This window comes from Ictalurus punctatus, chromosome 16 (genome assembly GCF_001660625.3).
Source record: "Ictalurus punctatus breed USDA103 chromosome 16, Coco_2.0, whole genome shotgun sequence".
Classification (NCBI taxonomy): Eukaryota; Metazoa; Chordata; class Actinopteri; order Siluriformes; family Ictaluridae; genus Ictalurus; species Ictalurus punctatus.
The window spans coordinates 20,019,953-20,041,146 of record NC_030431.2 but is presented as its reverse complement, the minus strand read 5'-3'; the positions used below and the strand labels follow the sequence as shown (position 1 = coordinate 20,041,146).

The 21,194-nt window shown below is 42.5% G+C and overlaps 1 protein-coding gene across 1 annotated transcript in view; it reads right to left on the bottom strand.

Annotated features, from left to right (window-relative positions):
- Positions 1-20,813, bottom strand: part of LOC108276527 (ephrin type-A receptor 5) — a 63,448-nt gene extending 42,635 nt beyond the window's left edge. Inside the window, exons 1-3 of the mRNA XM_017488273.3 lie at positions 20,349-20,813; positions 16,435-16,499; positions 8,593-9,256 (exon numbers count right to left, since the gene is read on the bottom strand). Coding sequence (XP_017343762.1) covers positions 8,593-9,256; positions 16,435-16,499; positions 20,349-20,445 — 826 coding nt within the window. The 5' untranslated portion in view covers positions 20,446-20,813. The remainder of the gene's footprint in view (positions 1-8,592; positions 9,257-16,434; positions 16,500-20,348) is intronic.
- Between the last annotated feature and the right edge of the window lie 381 nt (positions 20,814-21,194).

Sequence of the window (21,194 nt, the reverse complement as noted above, 5' to 3'; positions counted from 1 at the left end):
ACCAAACTTCTCCACTGTTCCACCCACACAACTCCAACCTTTTAACTCTTACCCTCCGTCGCATTTACACTAAACCGTGAGCCTTAAATCATACATCATTCCATCTCGGTCTTGTGAACTGCTTTTGTCATGCTCGACCGTGACGGCTGCTTGAGGATGTGAAGCCGACCCCTCCTGCTGCTACCTGTGGCATGATGTCTCTTCAATGTCATGGTGGAGGGGGAGCTCATAATGTGCTGCACAAAGGCTAATGCCTCATTAATATGCAGCTAACAGTGGTGGGTCTGACAATTAACAAGCTGGCGAGAAGCTTCGTAAACGCACTCCCTCTCACAGAGGACCGTGTGGGATGAAACATACTGATTGATAGGACTTTACTGAATTTACTAGAAACAACTTCAAACATGGCAGAGATGTCCAATAATTGAAACCGTGGGGCTCAGATAGGAAGCGAAGTGCTGCAAGTTAAAGAAAACCAATCAGTGAGAAACAACACTGCTAATGAATGAGCCACATAAATGCTCTGACAAATCAATCGGGTGCTAATTAAACGAGGAATCCGGTTGGTACTGAATTAGGGGAATAAATAGCAAGTTCACTTATAACAGACGCTTTTCTGTAGATGTATCTATAACGCTGAAGAAAATCAACCTATTAAATGTAATGACAAAATGTAAACTATTGATCAAATCAAGTGAAACATCAGTAGAGTTAGTCTTTTCATGAATATCAATAGTACATGGATATAGACAGCGATATGAACTACTGCAAAATTCGTTTTCGTAAATGATTTTTTTTTTTTTTTAACCAATCAAAAGACAAACATCCTCTTTCTATGCTTAGTTTCCCTCGTGTAAACGCACCCAAAAACAAAAGCACACAAGTGGCAATGTGCAAGCGGGTGATTGGCAGCATCCAGTGTTGGTCTTTGTGCTTTGCCATTGTTGGAGCTGGAATTATTTATTTTCCCTCAGTGCACTGTTTGAATAGCGGGGTGGGCCGAGCCTGATACTTGGCAACGGCAAATCCGCTATCTGAATTCCATTAAATCAATGACATGTAGTTGGAAATCTGCTAATACACTCAACACAAGGATTCTGGCAGCATCTCAGTGTCTAACATGAGCAATGTGCAGATACTCCTCAATATTACTCTTTGCGTTCTGCTATACAATTTTGTTTTAATTATTCTTCATGGTTCTTATAAAAAAAAAAAAGAGAGAGAGATGAAAATACTTCCCTAATAATTGATCTGAGATCTGCATGATTCGCTCAAGATTAAAATTACTTTGGATTATTAAACCTCCTTACCCATGAGTCATCTGATAAGACACGCTGGTTTTAATACGAGTCAAATTTATAAATAGCGGAAAGTGTCAGTTAGTCAATTTGAGGACAAGTTGAACTGATACGGTGAATTATATTGTATCGTATAGCACCGTATTTATATCTTTTTATCCGATACGTCTGCGTATCGAACAATACATTCGACAAACTGCATCATAAAATACTGCTTATATTACTTCTAACAGCATCTCAGGAAGAGGAAGACACTACAGCCCAATGGCTCTTGGACTAATTAAGGAATTATATTTGATATGCCTAAATATCAAATAAATTTCAAAATCTGACTTGCGCACCTCAGAGCTTATTGCTTGCAAATGCACTTTATTTTAAAATTAGGGGGTTTTTTTTGTACCAATACTGAAAAAATCTGATTTGTTAGTTGTTCCATTTTTTTTCTTTTTTAAATTATTTTGAATTTGTAAACATAACTGAAACGGGGAAATAGCCATACAACAGTTGATTAATAGAAAAAAAAAAATGTTTATATGTATTTGTAAAAAAAAAAGATATCTATCTATCTATCTATCTATCTATCTATATATATATATATATATATATATATATATATATATATATATATACACATACATATATATATATATATATATATATATCATAATAAAATGAATAAATAAATAAATTTAAAATGAAGACCTTGACTAAAATTATACGCATTCATTTGACTTTTATGGCAAAATGCAGTTAGTGAGTACTGTTTATATACCGTATATATATATATATATATATATATATATATATATATATACATACATATATACATATATATGTGTGTGTGTTTTTGTGTGTGTATTAATAATACTAAATATGCACTGTGTGAGATGTTTTACACCAAAATACTGCAGAAAAGTATAAATTAAATGCTTCAGCTGGTTTATCTGCTTAAATCACAGAATTGTCACCCAGCTGACAAAAAAAGGTCCCCAGGACGTTCCCTAAATGGCCTCTACAACATCCCCCGAACGTCCATGTGTAGGATGCCCAGCTGCTATTTGGGACGCTTAGGGGACTTTCGCTGAAATGAACACATTCAGTAGTGTTATGATTCGATATTCTCTGACGTCCTCGGAACGTCTGCCAGCGAACGTTATAAACCAGACCAACTGCGGATCTAAGTGGTCCGGGGGACGTTCCCTGTTTGCTGGGCAAATACAGCTTTATACTTCCAAGGTCATAAAATATCTAAAAGGAAAGAGAAAAGACTTCACAGCAGTTCAGAAACCTCTTCTTGATAGTGCTGTATGATATCTAAAAACAGAAGAGTATGGATTAAATGCTCTAATAAGTGAATCGCTCAGAAGCAGGACTGGTAACAACTTTATTAGTTGTGGAAGTGCTCAGGCTGGTTCTCTGAGGGCCGTGTTTAGTAGCGTTGACTGAAAAAAAAAAACGAAAGACGAATGTGCCTGCAGCGTGCAGGCAGAGACACCGAGGTGCAGCGTTAATCAGCATGCAGTTAGAGTCAGCCTTACATAATACAGAGTGGAAACACAACCTTGTACAGCTTCATGCTTGTGAAATAGTGTCGTTTACAGCAAAAGGACGTTTTGCATAGAGACGATGAAACCGTGCGGAGAGAGATATTTTTTTTCCCCTTCTCCTAGCTAAGCAGACAATCTAAGTCAAGTGTCGGGATAATGCTGTCGCTTTGTGATCCTCCGCTATTTTCCTTTAAGACCCGGAGCTCTGCACTGCAGTCTCTGATGCTGCTGTGAACACCAGCACATCACACAGCACACGCTTAGGCTACGACAACTGCTTACAAATGACCTCGTAACATCCGACACCGCAGCCCTGATTAGATCAGCCCTCTGTGAAAGTGTCAAACAGTGACTAGAGTAGCAAACACTCCCCCTTTCCACTTCACAGACGAACTTGGATTGACACGTGGCTCCTGTTCTTTCATTACTCCAAAATGTCCTGATTATCCTCTCTTGCTTTGCTTTAGTTTGTCTTTAGTGAGATAAACTGACTGCATGTTTATTTTTCCTGCCTTGTGATAAAGAAAGACTGTGCGCGTCTGTGCTTCAGGGTGGGGGAGCTTCTTGTCATCTCTGTCGTATCTTCCTTTGGCAAGTGAAAGCGTGTGGCGAGGGACTAGATCCAGTTTGACATTTCCTCCAGTAACAAATGACAGTTATGAAAATACTGGAGATCATGGATGATCCAGCTCTTTCAGGACACGCTCGTCGGAATGAACCCGACCGAGCAAGGGTGTGTGCATTATCCGACCCGCTCTCTCTCTGTTTATTTTTCTTTTCTCTATCTGTCATACTTCCAAAATCAGTCTGGCAGTTCGCTCAGCTCATCGCTGTCCGTCTCAACGAGCTGGCATTCTTCATTCTCTGCGTACAACATTCTTTCCCTTTAGTCATGTACTCTGCTAACTTTGGCACCATTTGGGCTAAGTAGCATTTCAAACATTTTCCTCTAACTGTCACAGGGAAAGCTTGAGCTTCAGGATTGCAGGAGTTTGGTTTCCTAGTCGGTTTGCCAACCAGAAAAAGTACGTAGTACTTAGCTATGTTTAAATGTGACATGTTTGTAACATTAGCACATGCCACTCGCTCTGAATCCCAAAGTCTGCTGCAATACACACATCGGCCAAGATTTGGTGGAGGATAGAGTGATTTTTACTAGTCATATAATCTTTTCAGAATAAAGTATATGCAGGTATGCAGAAACACTGATGAAACCAAGCGAAATACAAATCAGTGCAAAGCCATCACAATAACTATAATAATAAGAAGAAGAATAAGAAGAGGAAGAAGAAGAAGAAGAAGAAGAAGAAGAAGAAGACCTTAAATATCAGCCAGTGACTTGCTACCTGGGCGCACAGTGATTTAGTGGTTAGCATGTTCGCCTTTTACACCTCCAGGGTGGGGGGTTCGATTCCTGCCACGGCCCTGAGGAGTTTGCATGTTCTCCCCGTGCTGCGGGGGTTTCCTCTGAGTACTCTGGTTTCCTCCCCCAGTCCAAAGACACGCATGGTAGGCTGACTGGCATGTCCAAAGTGTCCGTAGTGTATGAATGGGTTTGTGAATGTGTATGTGATTGTGCCCTGTCTGGGGTGAACTCTGCCTTGTGCCCAATGCTCCCTGGGATAGGCTCCAGTCTCCCCGTGACCCTGTAGGACAAGCGGTATAGAAAATGGATGAATGGATGGAAAGATGGATGGACTAGCTGCCTTTTTGTTATACTCATTTATTTCACTTTCTTTGCGTTAATGCATTTATCTAATTATGTTTCTGGGCAAATAAATCATGCGACTGGGTGGCACACTGAAGCTTTTACTTTCCCAGTGGGTTATACAACGCATTTGTGATTTGTTTACCCCATCAAGGAATAGCTGTAGTATTGAAAGTAGTTAGCCAAAACAGTTTAGAGACAAAGGCACACACTTTGCCTTGACCAACACGTCAAACGGAGCTTTCAGAACAGATAGGCAACATGATTGACAGGCGAGTAGAGACGCCTCGTCCTGACTGGTTGGATGTACAGTAGGTGGTCCACATCATTTTATTTTTCTTCCATTTATAAAGCCTGGGTTGCCACAGAGGTTGGACTTAAATCATTTATGGACATATATTTTAATATTTTATAGTATATTTTACAAAAATCGCTCTCTTTATCCATCTTTACACCCAAACTATCAGGTGTCAAAAAGTACTTTATTAAGTAAATGCAATATTGCCCCGTGTTGATCACATAATCAGCGGAAAGATTACATAAATATTAGAGACTTTTTGCTTAAAAATGTGAACGTTCTAATCAAAAGTGTTGTACTGTTTTCCTTTTGAAGGATTAAATTCAAAATCCTTTATAAATCGTTTCACGTGGCACTGATTTTATACGGCATCTTCTTAAACATTTTCAGAGAGTGGCTGATGACAAACCCTCTGTATTGGTACATTTCTCAGTGTTAGAAGACTAGCTTTTGTTATTTTCTATATAAAAAAAAGAGAGAGAGAGAATACATTAATCTGATGCTATGCTTACAAAACATGTAGTCAATTACGTTTTATTCAAAAAACAAATAAAGTTCGTTTAATATAAATTATGCAGCAGTATGAAAAAGGTTTTTGGTTTGTTTCTTAAGTGTCCGGTATTGAATGCATCATGAACATTAAAGAATTTTTTTTAACAAAACCTGGGAAGGCGTGTTGAATTATTCACATAAGTACTTGTTTAAAATCACGTCTGTGCTTTAATTGATCCTTATTTAGCCATAAGGCTGATGATGAAAATAAAAAACGCACTTAGAAATAGTCTTCGGAAATGACCTCTGTTTCTGTGTTCTGGATAAAAGTGTCTGTGGATGGCGTCAGATTTGTTAGTCCATAAACAGAAAGCTTTTGCTAGTGCTCACAGAAGGACCCTTGGGAGCGAGAGTTGGCCACTCAGTGGAAATGTGACCTATATTCCTGTAAGGGCATGAAACAGAACACTACACCTAAGAGAAGTCACATCTTCATCCATCAACAGTCAGTGGTACTCCATCATCCAAATCAGACAGGCTCATAAAACAGAGCCATGCCACAAAACTGACATTTCTGGGTGTTCAAGTTTTGGAGGTTAATTTTTTATGTGTGTTACAATTGCGTGTATTCCCCAAGCTGTCTCGACCGTACCTTACCTATCAGGTACTGACTGAGCTTAGACGAACGAGACACGAGTTCTGTTAATCGGACAGGGCAGGAGTACGAGTGGAATTTAAAGATGTACACCTTTTCTCTTCCCTTTGGACTTGTCATCAGATTCCTGTGTAACTCTATACAATTTAAACTGTCATGATTTCCTCTCTCAATCTAATTCAATTGCTCTTGTTCAAGTGACGAGCGGGATGTAATCAGGGTGTCTCCCTGAAGAGCGTGTGGCTCCTCTCTTGTGCATCTCTGGTGGATTCTGCTCTTGTGTTTACAGTCATTTTATAATTGCGTGCCACGTTCCTGTGAATCAGGAGTGGCACTGTGTATACTCCTTCTGCTTGTTCGTCTCATTAGGAATGGGATTGTAACGCTCGCTCGCTTCATGCTTGCTGAATGGGGGGCTGTCCCACACGCGATTGGGCAAAATTCATTTTCAACGCATTGCTGCCTCGTCTGCATGTGAACTGGGCAACCGCACGAAAAGCTGCAGCTTCCAGTTCAGGGCCAACGGGCGTTCCCTTAGGAAGGCTCAATGGAAATTAATTCACACAGAAATATCACACCGTTCTCCAGAAGAAGAAAAAAGAGAGGGTGGAGAGAGAGAGAGAGAGAAAAGTCTTATCGCAAAGCACCAACTCGGGAGCCAGACAAAAGGAGCAATCTGTGGAAAGGAGGGAAAGGAGGGAAAGGAGGGAGAGGGACAGAAGAGGAAGGGCCCATATCGTTCATAGGACACATTGCCCTCCTCCAGCGCTGGAGCGTGTAACCATCGCTTCTCTCCTCTCTTCTCCACTGCTCTGCCATCCCTCTCTATCCCTCAGTCCCAGCCATCATTATAGCCTCCAGCTTCGGGTGGGGGCTGCGGGGGAGGCTGATCACCAGTATGGCTCATAGGAAAGAGAGAAGCACCTGATGTCGCACTGGAGGATAAATGATTAAATGCCTGCAGAACAGGACTGAGAGCGAAAGAGAGAGTGTGTGAGAGGGAGAGATGGCTGGATGGCTGCACAGCCCTGTGTGTGTATGTGTGTATGTGTGTGTGTGTGTGTGTGTGTGTGTGTGTGTGTGGAAGAGAGAAGTGAATTGCTGGGGTTCCATCATCACATGGCACACTGAGCAGCCAGCACTGATAATCTATGAGTGGCTCGAGGAAGAGGCGGAATTAAGGGCACTGCTGAATTTCTGCAAGCACGAGACACGGTAAGGATGAGTACATGGGAACTACTTTATATGCCTTTATAACTACCGGATTTGCTCCTAAAAACCACTGTCGCCCGTTTCCTGCACGGCGTCGTTCACGTCTAAGGAATGACGAGAAAAGGCGCACCATGCTCATCAGCTGCATAAACTCTAACTAAAGCCGGCTTTCATCCTCTTCCTGCAGTGTGTCTGGCTCACGTTGGGGGAAAGTGTAAAAATTTTATATCTCTGAATGTCAAAGACTGAGGAGAAGTCTCCAGTTGCCATAGAAACCAAAATGAGGATGTACTGTATTTATCGACTCCAGACACGTACATGGGGCGCTGGGGGGGTGGGGGGGAGGGGGGTGGATGATTGAGGGGGGTGTTACGACAAAGTTGAGTTTCCGTTGTATGAAAAGTCTATTAAAAATACAAGGTACGATGGTATCTCACTGAGGACTGTCTCTACAAATAGGAAAACAGCAGCAAAGAGAGTGGGGAGAGGTTTCAGAGAGTATGACTCAATCAGTGATGACACTTCTTCAGTACAGGGAAAGTGACGTCTACAGTCGTTCTGTCGACACACAGGCAAAAACATGCTTGCTTCGGTAAAACTAGCAGAATCTTTTGCATGCCCATGAAAATCAGAGAGCCAAAACTCCACTGATGATTTCAAAACAGACTGAAGCAAGCCGTCTTTGCTCAACTGTCTAGCTGGAGGCAGGAACGGAGTAAGCATTTCTAAAAATAATGACTTAAACTGGGTCAAAGCCTTTTCCATCACCCTGGAAAGACTAACATCTATAGATACACAATTCATGTTTTCAGGGAAGAGTCTTGATCCTAATCACTGTCCCTGTGATGCCTTTTGTTCACCATAATGGAAAATACAGCCTGAAACAAAGCAGGGTGCTGTGAGCTCTGGGCTATTGTGCTGTCCAGATTCTAAGATTCATCGCAGGAGTCAATGCGCCCTCCGCCAGCTGTTAGATAGTCAACCCATCACACACACACACACACACACACACACACACACACACACACACACACACACACAAACACACGCACACACCTCTTTCTCTTCTCATCGCTCCCTCCAACCACTGAGCCATGCGAAGAGTTCCTAATAAGATTGCCAATATTCACAACACTACTCCTCTTCAAATGTCCTACATAAATCTTTTTCCGTTTCAACGACCTATAAATCGCGTGGCGTACGACTAAACCGGGATCGTGTTATGAATCTGATCTGAATGTCACTGCACTCCCTGGCTCCGCAAAGGGCGTGGACACTCTTCAACGTCCGTGACATTCATAGGCTTGGTTCAAGGAGGACCGTTGAACATGCGCTGCCGTTTGCCAGCCTGCATTTGCATAATAATGAAGATGTTCACCAACCTTGACAGGAACCATTAACTTCCTCATGGCCTGCTTGGCACATGCACCTCCCGATGGGCACCAGCCACTCCCCCTCGGCGCTGCAGTGCATTCTGGGAAGCTCCTCGGCCACCGAGTTGTTGACGCAGGTCCCTAACACCTCCAGAAGCTGAGAAGAGTCTGACCCGGTGATGATGTCTGGGAAGACGGCCAAGTTCTTCACCACCGTGGGACACTTTTTGTAAAAGACCCGCACAGACACTAGGGCGATGCAGGCTCCCAGGTCTTGGAAGGCCAAGTAGAAGCCTTTCTTAGTGAGAGGCCCGACGTCTCTTACTTCGGTGTTTAGTTTCATCACTCTGTCACCCAGATCCAGCTCAGTGAAGCTCTCATCGGCCGCGATGGTGTCGATCTTGGTGTACTGGCTTTCGCGGATGTTCCTGTCGTCGTCATCATTGGACTCGAAATAGTAGACGTTGAAAGTCTCTTTGCAGGTGCCTAAGCCGCCAGGCAGGCTGTTACAGTCCCTCAGAGTGAACTTGAGCTCCACGAACACTCTCTGAGCACCTTCGTTTAGGATCCAGCTCGTCTGAAGCCAGTTGTTCTGGTTGTGCTCCATCACTCTGCACACCTGATACGTGTGAATAGGAGCATAGTTTTCATCCACCTCTCCGATTTCTTCCCACTGGCAAAAAGATAGAGAAAATGATATTGTAATTCTGGGGAAATTAGAGATTCAGATATTTATTTGTAATTACGTAAATACATTTTTCAATAATTCATAGTATATACGCAACCGCATGGTTCATGAATGATGTTTTTGTGATGAGAACTACACAATACAAGCAGCATATAATACCAGATTATATTGGTTTCCATTCTACCGTAACACTGTTGAAGACAAAGTTATTACCTTTTTATTCTGTCTTGTGCTCTCAAGCAGAAAACACCAATAACAATATATCAGGGTTGGAGAGATTGGAAAAACAATGCTACCTGTAACACACAGTCAGGAAAACTATACCATGGCAGTTAACAAGGCAGGACCTCTAAAGCCCAAGCCCAAGGGCCCAAACAGGCCTTTGTGTTCTTCAAATGTGCAATCAATGAACACTGTGATCCTCAAGAGGCGTCACATTACCAGTGGGCAGGGACCAACGTGACACTCGCTGGAACATAGAGAATTGTGCACTAGGCTGAACTGCCCAACGCAAGAGCAGTGCAACTCTAGCACCGTGGATTCCTTCATCGCACACAACTATTTTTGTCTCTGACAAAGTAGAGGCTGCAAACATCGGATCACAGTAGATATGTTACTCGCTGGGTACGCGGCACATTGGTAAGCCAAACTGAGAGTCATCCCAGTCGGAGCCGGCGACTACTTCTGCAGTTCAATTCCAATCAGACGAGCCCTCTTGACCACATGCGCTGAGCTGTGGCCCTAGCTTCAGGCTTAACTGAGCTAATTGCGTTGGGAGTGTGTTACCGGAGCTGCATGAAAAGAGCAGAGCTGCAGGCTCTGAACTTTTCATTCTGATCGCATGAGTATGAGTTTTCATGCTGGTCTTAAGAGTATCCCAGTGCCATCGTGCACCCCCCTCGACAAAAAAAAAAAAAACCTATCCGTGTACCTTGACTTCCTTTGCACTGGGGATTTGGAAAGTACCTGAGCAGCACAATTCCCACAAAGAACACGCGCAGTTCAGCACAATACAGTAGCTTCGCTGTGGTTCTGCCTTGTGTTTAAATACAACCGTGCCGCAAGAGCAAAGTAGTTTACTAGAAAATGCACTTTCAAATAATGAGATAAAAAAAAAAATCCAGCTTTAAAATGCATCTCCATAGGTAAACTCATAATGGCAGCATTGACACATTACCCTGGCTATTTTTCATGGATGCTCTGACTGTATCATCTATTACGCCACTTATAGTCTAACCACATTTCCCCCTGTCAAGGTGGACCATAAATGTGGTTCAGAAAACACATTAGCAGCGCCCTTTTTTTTTTTAGGCTCTGTTCACGGCAAATTTCCATTTCATTCCAGGCAGCCAAATGTCCACATAACATGGTTTGAAGCTCACTCAGCCATAAATGATTATATTCCTCTAATAAACACAGGAGTCCTTTCAGATGGGTTGCGTTAATGCACCAAGCAGAAGGGGGTGATGGTATGGTGGGGGGAGATTGGGGGGGGGGGGGGTCGGGTGCTTATAAAAATCGCAGTGAACCAGAGCAAATAGGATCCTCTCTTATTTCCTTAATGTGCTGCTGTTAGCTTGGTCATGATATGCAGATACTGAGAGAGCCACTGCAACACTGTAAAGCTGAACAGGTAAGGGGGAAGATCTGCAACAGAAACGCTAATTAAAAAGCACACCTCACTATGAACAGGATAAAGTCTGTCCAGGATAAAGACAATCCTGGTCAAAACTGCTGAGGAACTTTTAGAGACAACATTGAAGCTTGTATGTGTATATTTAGGGTGCACTGGTTTGGTTTTTGGTTGTACTGTATGTGTCTTCTTTTCTTCTTCTTCTTTTATGCGTGCCATGGTAGTTCATGACAGTCAACAGAACTGTTTGCATGTCTTTTATGATTTTACACACTCAGTTGGTATGGTCCTAAAAGTCATCTCTCCTATGCTGTGTCACTGGGCAGTATAACACACTCGGAGGAAGGCGCTATCTACCCTCTTCCGCATACATGAACTCTCAGATGCCCACAATTGGCTAGTGTCGCTGTGATTGCCGGTGGAGAGAGTATTCTATCCCTTCCTCCCTTCATAGATGGCTGTTTGTCAGGATTCAGACTCACACTCAAGTTACTGTTGCATCAGTCGAGAGCCCTCCCACCAGTTTTCTCCCCTTAAATATTCTAGTGCCGCCAACAGCACTAGCACTTTCATTGGAAATGAGCAAAAACTATTAATATATAAAAAGAATAACACATGCAGCAAGTTATATTTTGAGCTCATGCATATAAATCACTAAGGACAAAATGGCACAAGATTAAGAAACCTAAAAACACTCAAATTAAATAAAATCCATCCATCCATTTTTTTTTATACGGTTTATCCTACAGGGTCGCAGGGAACCTGGAGCATATCCCAGGGAGCATGGGGCACAAGGCGGGTGTTCACCCTGGACAGGGTGCCAATCCATCGCAGGGCACACTCACATACACATTCACACACCCATTCATACACTACGGACACTTGGGACATGCCAATCAGTCTACCGTGCATGTCTTTGGACTGAGGGAGGAAACCGGAGTACCCGGAAGAAGCACGGGGAGTACATGCAAACTCTGCACACAAAGGGTAGCGGTGGGAATCGAACCCCCGACCGTGGAGGTGTGAGGCGAACGTGTTAACCCACGTGCGCCCCATTTAAATAAAATTTTAATAAGCAAGAAAGAAACATGTGGATTGTCCAGGCTTGGAAGGGCATTATTGTACTTTCACATGGGAACGGCTATCATTTACGGCCAATCTGCCTTTAGTGAGGTTGGCAAGCGTAGACGCCCTCCAGCACTTCAGGCACAATTTAAAAAAGAAAATGTGTTTGAACCATCATCATCCCCTGCTCTCGACTCTTCCAAATCCCCAGACCTCCTTTCTAGCGAGTCTCCCGCTGAGGCGCTCTCTCTGTTCCCTCACCTCCACTAACCCACACCGCTTATTTGCAACCGCTTTTTACCCTGCAAAACGTCAATTCTCCCTGTGTGAGCTCTTGTGTGCCTTAAGCACAAATTTACCCAAGCACTTCAAACTCTGCTGACATTGGCCCTTTCTCCCTCAGTGTAGAAGGTGCACCATGCAGAGCGGCAGAGAGCAAAAGCACTCAAGCCACCATGCACAACCTGCTGACTTTGAATCAATAACCAGTCATTACCTCCCATTTCCCAGTGACCATTACTGAGACACCTGGATAACCCCGGTCACTGAGGCCTACCATTCAGCACAGGAGGAGCTACACAGACCTGACGAGCATGGGTAAAACTCACTTCCTGTGGTTACAACATATAAAGAGTGTGTGTTTGTGTGTGTGTGTGCGTGAGAGAGAGAGAGAGAGAGAGAGAGAGAGAGAGCCTTTCCAAGCAGGTTGCAGCCAGGGAATGATGATCCTCTACTGAGGGTCACATAAAAGTCTTTTGGCTAAAAAAGAACAGTGTTTGAAACAGGAGGTGTTACAGGCCAGCACAAAGCCTAGATTTAGCTGATCTCCTGTAAATCGCTACTTTGGCCTGGTGTTCTCGCAGCAGTTAAGGGAGCAAGCGCTGAAAACAAACACATTTAACAGAAAAAGTACTAGTCTTTCATGAATAAAATCGCTCTCAACAGTTACTGATGAATGTATGCAGGAAATATCCTCCGACGTTCAGCAAAGCCAGACTGTCTCTCAAAACAGCTGCTGAGCTACACACTCATTTGACCTAATTATACCAGAGACAGTGTAATCACGCACATAGAAGGTGATTACAAATCAGCCGCCTACAAGCTCTTGTTGTTCTGAAGCTGCTTTTCAAAATTCATGTTCAGCAATTTTTATTGGCATATTTTTGTTAAACAGCCATAGACATAGTACTGAAAAGCAGGATGATTATACAAGCACAGAAATGACACAAAAATCTAATTATAGCCAAATATTTGTCTAATAATTAGTATCTCTCTAAGCTAATAAAAAAAATTAAAAAAAAACACAATGTGCCGATATTATAGATGTCACAGCTTTAGTTCTCTCTTCATTACAGGCTTATCATGACTTCTGAATATTAACGCTCTCGTACTTTATATTTATTTTTATTTTATAACTTTTTAGTGCAGCATTCACAGTCTGAATAAATGACAGTGCATCCTGTGTCCTCCTGTAGGATAAATGATCACAATTCGCCAACATACATACTGAGTTAGAATTCAGACAAGCTTTCAAGCACCCCATCCATTAAAGACAACATAAAGCAGAGAACAGAAACGCATTTTTATCCATATCATGACTCATTTCCGACTGAAACAGGCTTTTCGCTCTGATTGGTGTTTGGGTGGTTCTGGTGTGGGGGGGGGTGGAACAGAACAATCAGTGCGTTTACATGGACAACAATAATCTGATATTAACCCGATTAAGACGATACTCTGATTAAGAAACTAGCATGTAAACAGTGATTTTTAATGAGCTTAATCCGACTAAAGTACTTCGTACTCGAAGTAAACACAAATCAAATTAAGACATGTGGAGTATTCCTGTTTTAGTCGCATTATCGACGTGTAGTACAGACATGTACACAGCCTACTCACACTATTAACGTCGTGTGGGAGTTCACCGCATTGTGCGACAGGACACGATCAGACACGGCAGTGCTCAACCGCTTTACGGTAAACAAGAGAGAACGGCTGCGTCCGAAACTGCGTACTTACCTACTATGTAGTAGGAGAAATACATATATCTCGGCTACTATATAGTAGGTAAGTACGTGGATTCGGACTCAGATCGCGGCTTCAAGCAGTCGTCTATTTGCATGTAAAGCATGACAAATAATTAACCGTACTTGAAGCTTTCATAAAATTAAAAATGAAACACCCAAAACTGTATACGGTACCAAAACGAAGACGAACTGTATGTCGATACGTGAAATTCTGGAGGGAAGGTCGGACGGCGTGACGCGGTGACGTAATGACGTGTGCTGTTAATCGATCTATGTTCTATAACATATAAAACTGGAACATGAAAGGAGTATTCTAAAAGCGACTCATGTAAACACCTTAATCACAATATTGTCTTATTCAGAATAAGGTCAATAACTACATTACTGCTGTCCATGTAAACGTAGTCAGTGATGTAGTCGATGCAACATGACCCATGGACTTACAAGAATTAAAAAATCATAACTTAAAAAAAAAAAAATGATCACTTCATTCTGGAGAAAACTCTAGAGATATATAATTAAAACACTACGGCTGTTCAGCTTTGTATTATTTACCACCAAGAGTGACTTAAAAAGCTGTCTTTTATTTGGCACAGATTTATTTCTCCCCCAGAGCAACGAGCTGGATATCAGGCGAGGATATTTGTCTTGCGATCTGAATATTCATTTCCACACCACGTGCGCCAGGAGAGTTAAGAGCTTATTGTTGGGCTGCATTGTCGCAGCCGAGGGCAGGTGCAGGTAAACACAATGCTCGAGTTCTCCCTTCACTTCACAACAGGAAGCTGAATTGAGCCGTGACTGCACACTGTCAACAGCGACTACAGGCTTGGCACACACACAAAGGCCACTGAGCACCCCTGGGGTCAGCTACCGCTGCACATGCACAGACAGCGATGGGTGAAGGTTCACACAACGCGCAGCTGATTCACAATGCTCGTGGAAGTGGCTAATCTGAGTGAAAACAGAGATCGTGATCGAAACATAAGGCAAGCGGCTTTTCATACCGTAGAGTGTTTAAATACGAGTCTCGGCATGCAGTTTTCTTTTACGCATTCTGACTGTGAGTGGATATAGTAAACACACACACACACAGAGATTACTCTAACAGATGGCCCCTACACATAATCATATGCAATGCTTTGTTAATGAACTGTACCGTCACACCAGGATATGGGCAAATGGTGATGTCATTATGATCAGATGTTGCGTTGATGATGTCCTTTGTTTCACTGCGAATTAAAGCTTGTCTGTTACTCACTTACCGTGAATGGCTCACGGAGCCGAAAATATGACGTTCTCATCTTGTAGACTGCAGCCCCATCCGCACACTGTATACCGATATATATCTGAAAACCCTTTCTTTTCTGTCTGAGTTTTGGCCTCCACACAAAAATGCCTTTGTGGGTCACTGAACACAAAGCTTTTCAGAAACTCAGTGTTTGGTTTTGCAAACAATGCCGTTATGGCATTAACCTGCGTACCCATGCCCGCTGTTCTTATAAACATGATGAACTCTGCTTATCCTGGCTGCTGACCAGGCTCTTTCTTTGTAGTCCATAATTTCCTACCTGATAACATGTTTGCCATTTAATTACACTTCGCTGTACACATTATTACCCTCTCACTCAGAGACGCCAGAATATGATCTACACTGTAAGGTGCTACAAACCACACTGTGAACAGAGATTCTGGGTAACACTTTGGTCTTGTTGACTTTGTATTCGAGTATAATGCTAAGCAGTAGTCTCACCTCACCATCAGAGCGCACATGGAAATTTATAGAGTGTAGAAAGTTTCGACCGTATTGGTGTTTTTCCCGGGTTTTGCCTGGTGTAATGCTTAATATGCAGCTCTTAATGTTTATTATTGAGGTGTTTGAGATGACAGTTTATAAGACAATATAAGTATTTTTATTTTATTGTTTTGTTTTGTTTTTTTTTAAACTAAATCTAACCACAATTTTAAAATGATCCTTATATGTGTGGAAGCAACTTGGTACATTTCAGTCAAATAGTATCTTGACCTTGTAGCAATCTACTACTTTCATACAGAGGAAAAAAAAAAAGTATGTGATATATTTTCCCAAATAGATTTTACTCATCACTTTGCAGTTGTTCCATTCACTTGACTATTCCACAGTTTTCAAAAATTAATTAGTTATAAAAAATTTTTACAAATCGTATATAACATCCCTTAATTATTCACAGTTTATCTATGAAATTAGAACAAAGAGTAGTGTCTTTCCCTTTAAGAAAAATAAATATCTCTCTCTCTCTCTCTCTCTCTCTCTCTCCCCTGTGTCTCTGATGTGTTCGTGTTCTATTATTTTTCACTTTGAATCTGTCTTTGCTACACTCAAGGGAATCGTGAGACCTTGAGATGTTATCCTGGACCCAGTCTTAATGCAGTGTTCGGGAGTGAGGGTGTGTATAACTCACCCCGTTCTTCGGGTAGGCTATCCATCCGAGGTCACCCATTATAGAGCGCGAGTCCAGCAGGTTCACTGGGGGAGAGCAGGACACAGGAGAGAGGCATGTTATTAGGATACTGCAGGCTTTCAGAGTACACAGCGATAGTGTTACAGCTATACAACACGTTGTAGAAAAGAGTCAGCTCTCGAAAGTGCATTAAACACATTAAAAGTCAGCGTATATCACGTTAACGTCCTTTATGAATCCACGCTTCGTTACTCGTTCATTTCGCCGATATTTTTCAACCGGGTATGACACGATCACGTGCGGTATGTATGCTCTGCGTGCACGAACGTGACTAAATAACACTGTGTCGTCTTCACATCGCCTTTGAAATGCAACGCTTTGAGAGCAGCTGGAGGATTCTACAAATGAATAGGGCTAGCGTTAATTAGATGACCTTTCGAGTCTGTCTGATCATCAGTGAACTGGACTTTAATCAGATGTTACGTGGCAGCCCCATTTAGCACGTGTGAAATCATTTACAGGCAACAGCAGGCAGCGTTATAAAACCGCGCGGCAGCTCAATAAAAAAATTTTTAAAAAACGCCTAGCCAATATTAGAAAATGACAGTGAAAGGAATGCGGCACTTTTCCAGATGGTGATCCGGATGGAAGAACGGGGGTTCGGTTTTTTCAGATATTCATTAACAAAACTAGACGCCGAAAACATAAAGGGCGTGCGCAATCGCCACGAGGTTGACAGAAAAGAGTCATTCGCACTACAGCGTGACGTTCTCTTCGCGACAATTAATCTGGGTTTCAGATGTGTTCCACTTGAATGACAGATATCGGTGTACATTGTTCTAATTGCAAGATGAAATATATCCTGGGGAGAATCCCGTAAACCTAATTAGGACAAAAAGTATAAAGTTTAAACTGCTGAACTAGATCATGTTCTAAGGTTATGTCCGTCCTACGGCAAATGCAGGGGGGGGGGGGGATCGGGGACGACGACCGTCCAGTGTGCTCTTACCTGACACTGTTCTTTAACTGAATGATAAAATGGTGCTATTGTGTGACAGGCTATCATGTAAGAGACAATCGTGACCTAACAAGAAAATAAACATCCTTATAATTCAAGGGCAAAACAAAGAGAGAGAGTTCAAACAAAAGAGCAGAGGCAAAATAGTCAGAAAGGTTTGACCTGCGTGTTAGGAAAAGGAAACGGAAAACTCTTTAATCTGCTTGGCAGATTAGAGCAGGGGTCGGTGTTTGTATTAAAATTCTGCCAGGGTTAAGGAATCGTGACTTTTATCCTTCCTCGTCTGCCATGCCTTTGTGAGTGCCGATGGAGGCACGGAGCCGTCTGGCGCCCCCACACTGCTCCACGATTCATTGTGCCACCGTCAGTGGCGATCAATCACGCACTCCACGTACCTGTCATGCACCATCCATATGCTCGCTCCAAGCAGTCATCTGAACAATTTACATATTCTATATGACAGCGTGAAAGCACTTGGACTGGATGACAAATTAGAGCACATCAATTATAGTTAAACAGGAATGGTTGGCACTTGGCGTGGTGAGCGGCTGTGCTTTGTGTCCGTTTAAAACACTGCAGTGCTGAAGAACCGAGAGTACAAATGTCTACTGTGTTTCCGTGCGATGCGGAAATTGGTGCGGAGATGCAGAGATGCCGACGAGTCTGTTACATGCTGACAAACCTGCACGGCGTACCTTCTTCACCTTTGTTTCGTCTCTTCAGAGGGTTTAATTGCTCACTGCCATTTTCTGACTTCCAGACAGACACACTTTTTCCAACTCGATCCAAAGTCGGAGAATTCTCACCAAAGATACTGTTGACTTTATTTTAGGCCCCAAATTATTAGTACATTTGTACTCATGTAACATTCGGCCAGTTCGTTTCTAGTCTTTGGGGGTTTTTTTGTTGTTGTTGTGAAAGTAGACTTGTATGCAAGATGTATTTTTGTAACGGACACGCTGGATTTTAGATTTCGATCTCAAATTGCAAACAGCACATAAAACGACGCTGGTTTTTCGTTCACAATTTTGATGCAAAAATTCTGACGCAACATGTCTTGATGGGATCACCAAGTGTACGGGATCAAAGACAGACAGAAAGAGAGAAAGAGAGAGAGAGAGTGGGGGAAGAGCACTCACATAAAGTAGTCACTCGTCTATCTACAGAGACGAGCAGACACAAAACAATCTTAGACGCCCAGGGAACAAAGGCAGCAATGTGAACCAAACAGACACAGAGCTCTACTTTTTCAGAACGCTCAGAAGTCGATGAGAAAAAAAAAAGATGTATAGCTGTGAATACGCCTGATGTAACAACATCTGGGATGTTATTATATCTATTATGGGAATGTAAGTAGTGCTGTCCTCGCCTGCCACCGTCAGTGACCACGCCATTAAGTGCACACACACTCACACACACACACTCACAAGGTCTTACTATCCTTGTGAGGACCTTCCACTGGCATAATTATTAACGCAGCTAATTAACGCTATGCCTATAACCCTAACTTTAAACTCAGTAACCAATAGGAAACATGCTGCACTGGGGGGAAAAAAAGCCAAACTAAACCAAATGTCCCCATAAGTTCAAAACTGTCATTTAGTTCTATCCTTGTGGGGACATTTGGAAGAAAAAAAAAAAAACATTCTCACACACACACACACAGAGAGAGAGGGAGAGAGAGAGAGAGACAGAGAGAGAGAGAGAGAGAGAGAGAGAGAGAGAAAAAAAAACCCAGACATACACTACTATAACAAACCCTACCTTTTTTCTTTTTCTTCTTGCAACCTGGCACTTTTTCAAATTTACTTTTTTTTTTCTTTTCAATTGAAGTCACAGTCTCGCCATGCACAACATATCATTTGTCAATCGTTATTGCAATACCGATCCCGCATATCTGATGGGATTTCTGTGGGTGGATTGATAAATCGTGGTGTCGAAATGATCCAAAATGATGAGGACAAAAATGTAGGTAAAAATGGAGACGGCGTAATCATGCATGTGACACATCACAGGTTTACGAGACTGTTGTAACATAATATATGGCAAAGCATATCATGATGTGGAGCAATCTGAGAGACAGAGAGAGAGAGGGAAAGCGCATACTGATAGCATCCTGATAATATACTGTAGTTGATTATATACTATTTTTTTTGTTTACTCCAAGTTAACCTTTAAATCTTTGAACTTGGAGCTTGTTATGACTGCTGCCTGGATTAGTGGGAATTCTGGGTGGGAGGAGGAGGGGGGGACTAAACTGAACCTTTTCTTCTCGTGATCTATTTTCACCTTTAATATGTATCTGGACACAGTGTGCCTTTTGCACAGATTTATGGCACATTATCATTGGACTGTAATTACCTTGCATGCACATACCTAGGCACACTGTGCTCAGGTCTATAGAGAGGACCACGACACGTGGTGACATGAACTTTTTTCTTTTATTTTCACACGGGCTTGTGTACATTTTTATTTCATCCTAGCTTCTTGAAGCATGTTTGTGTTTGACAGGTCTTCAGGTTCAGCACTGAAGGGAATGTGGAGCGTTTTCCAGACAAAATGTAGCCTAACTGTAGTAACACCGTGTCACTGTAACAATTTTGTCACGTCAGTGAAATTACAGAATAACAAAAGAAGCAGAAGACATGATATTACTCCAAATTTTTATAACAGGTAGGCTATATTAATGGAAAAATAAATAAATTAATTAATTAATTTAAAAAAAAAAAGTCTGAGAGAGAGAGAGCGCGCGCGAGAGAGAGAGAGAGCTCGCGCGCCATTCCAATTACGGCTAGGCTAACGTTTGAGGTACTTTTTTTTCCAACCGTGACTCTCAAATAACATTACATTAAATTCACTGACTTCTAATTCAAAATTCGTGAAATACTCTTCTTACCTTCGTTGCTGGGGCCCCCCTGTGTGACAAAAACAGCAAAGCCGAAAAAGAAAAGGCATGTTATCTTGATAGAGACACAACTCCACAGCGAAACCATACTCGTCTAAATGACTGAGGTTGATGGAGGAAAGAAAAAAAAAACCTTTCAAATGAATGTACTGAAATTCAAACTCAGTACTAAATCCGTCCCACAGTCCGTGCCGAAGACATTAGCGTCGCTACCGGTAATTACGGCGAAATAAACTCGCATTTGAGCGGCGCGCCAGTCGGGGAGCTGCGAAAGAAACGCTGAAGTGCTGAGCGCCGCGGCTCGTGCGCGCTTGTGTGTGCGTGCGCGTGTGTGTGTGTGAAGCTCGCGAGCTGTCAGACGCCGCGCGCGGAGGCGGAGCAGAGCAGCGCGCGCACTTCCAGCATTGGTTCGCGTGATAAATAAAGACAACAGTGAGCGCGCGGGTGACAGGAGACAATCGAGGACACGGTTTGGAAGGGTGCGTTTAGACTCGGCAGAGACGAATGCATGCGTTTAATAGAACAAAATCAGTTATGATGCTTGATAAAGAAAGAAAGGAAGGAAGAAAGAATGCATTGGGTGATTTCGCTTTTTTAACCAGTGGCCATTGCTGTCTTATCCAGAAATCGTAGTAATAAATCATCCAAATCAGTATTAAGAGTTTGCAAAGACTACTTCATGTTCCAGACCTGATTCCCGGTTTTAAGAAGGCAGACGTGAACAAATGCTCAAACTTTCAAATGTGTGCACACTCACCGGTCACTTTAATAGGAACACCTGCACCTCTGTTTTATACATGCAGTTATGTAATCAGACAATGTGGCAGCAGGACAATG